Source organism: Bison bison, unplaced genomic scaffold (assembly GCF_000754665.1).
Source record: "Bison bison bison isolate TAMUID 2011002044 unplaced genomic scaffold, Bison_UMD1.0 scf7180017863117, whole genome shotgun sequence".
NCBI classification, from domain to species: domain Eukaryota; kingdom Metazoa; phylum Chordata; class Mammalia; order Artiodactyla; family Bovidae; genus Bison; species Bison bison.
The window spans coordinates 16967-18351 of NW_011493689.1; the positions used below are offsets into that span (position 1 = coordinate 16967).

The 1385-nt window shown below is 43.0% G+C and overlaps 1 protein-coding gene across 1 annotated transcript in view; it reads right to left on the bottom strand.

Annotated features, from left to right (window-relative positions):
• CAPN6 (calpain 6) overlaps positions 1–1385 on the bottom strand; it is a gene marked incomplete at its 5' end in the record, with an annotated part of 6531 nt that continues 5146 nt past the window's right edge. The window contains 2 exons of the mRNA XM_010833193.1: positions 1–439; positions 1007–1189. Of these exons, the coding sequence (XP_010831495.1) occupies positions 257–439; positions 1007–1189 (366 nt within the window). The remainder of the gene's footprint in view (positions 440–1006; positions 1190–1385) is intronic.

A 1385-nucleotide genomic window follows, 5' to 3' on the forward strand; every position in this document is an offset into this window, starting at 1 on the left:
CTTTTTTCTTGGCCAACATCTGTCTAATCTCCAGATGGGACTGTCACCTCCCCCTGTCCAGCTGCTGGAGGTAAATAGGTTATGTAGCTACTTATGCTACTCAGATCGAGAGGTATAGGGAATTTATCAGAAGAAAAGGAAAGTTAATTACTGTGAATTTCTCTCTCAAAAGATTGGGAATCCTAGATAAAATCTAGCATCTGACAGAAAATGAAAGGATGGAAGAGCTCTGTCAGGCTTCCCTGGAGCTGAACATTTAGAGCTCAGTGAGGTCATCGCTCGAAATAATCTTGAAGCTGATGTGGCCTTGTTTCACTTTGGCGGTTGGGCCACCCTTCTTACGCAGGTACAGGGACTTTAGTTCACGGCAGTCACTGGGGTCAGCATCCAGGATAACCTGGCCCAAGAACTGATCACAGAACTTTCTCTTGTTCCATACCTGGAGAGACAAGTCAACAGAGTGAAGGTGAGTAACCCTCTGTGACACTGGACTCTGCCCCTGTGGCATGTGGAACCTAATGCTGGACTTAGAAAGGGCTATTTAAAAACCAAGGACTTTTCCCAAATACTGCTCTGAGTAGGGGAAAAGTACCTCAAAGAGCAGAGATGAAAAAGCAGAGTTCAGGATCAAACTTGGCAGATGGTCAGAAGCAGTAAGTCAGGGGAACACAGCCAAACTATAGTGATCCATCCTGACCTAGCAGGTTGAGGGCCATGTCAACCGGCATATGCTTCCCTACATGGGAATTTGCTGTGCCTATGTTAGCATGTGAATCTGACAGCATGTGGGTTTCTAGACACAATGAAATATGTGGAGGAGAAGATGTTTAGGATGGACATTAATAAAGAAGTCAGTGATTGTGCCTAGTGGGAGGTATCTGAGTACAAAACAAATAACCCCAAATAACCCTTGCTCTGTATCCTAGTCATCTGTGATGCACTTGGAATCATCTAGTATCTAGTAGTGAATAGGAGCCACTCTGCTGGTCCCTGTTCACATCCTTACCTGAACTATAATAGGAATGTCAGTGGTCCTTCTGTAGAAAATGGCCTGGGTGTCAAAAATGGCATGAACGGTGTTCTTTTGGACAGGAGAACGGACTTCTTCCTTTCCACACTTGATGATCAAATATGGGTTTACAGCTGGAACAAAGTAACCGTTATTTTGAATGCAGTGATGAAAAGTCCTCTTCATGGATAGTCAAAATGATCTCACTAAGTCTACTCAGGGACTTTTAACATAACACCTGGTTAGTAGAATGACCTAGGACTTTGGTGTCTACTTTCCTTTTCTTTTCTATATTTTATAGAAGGATATAAAAATGAATACTAGATAGGCCTCCCCCAAAGACTCTTATATCCCATTTTCTCCTGTTTAATTGAAG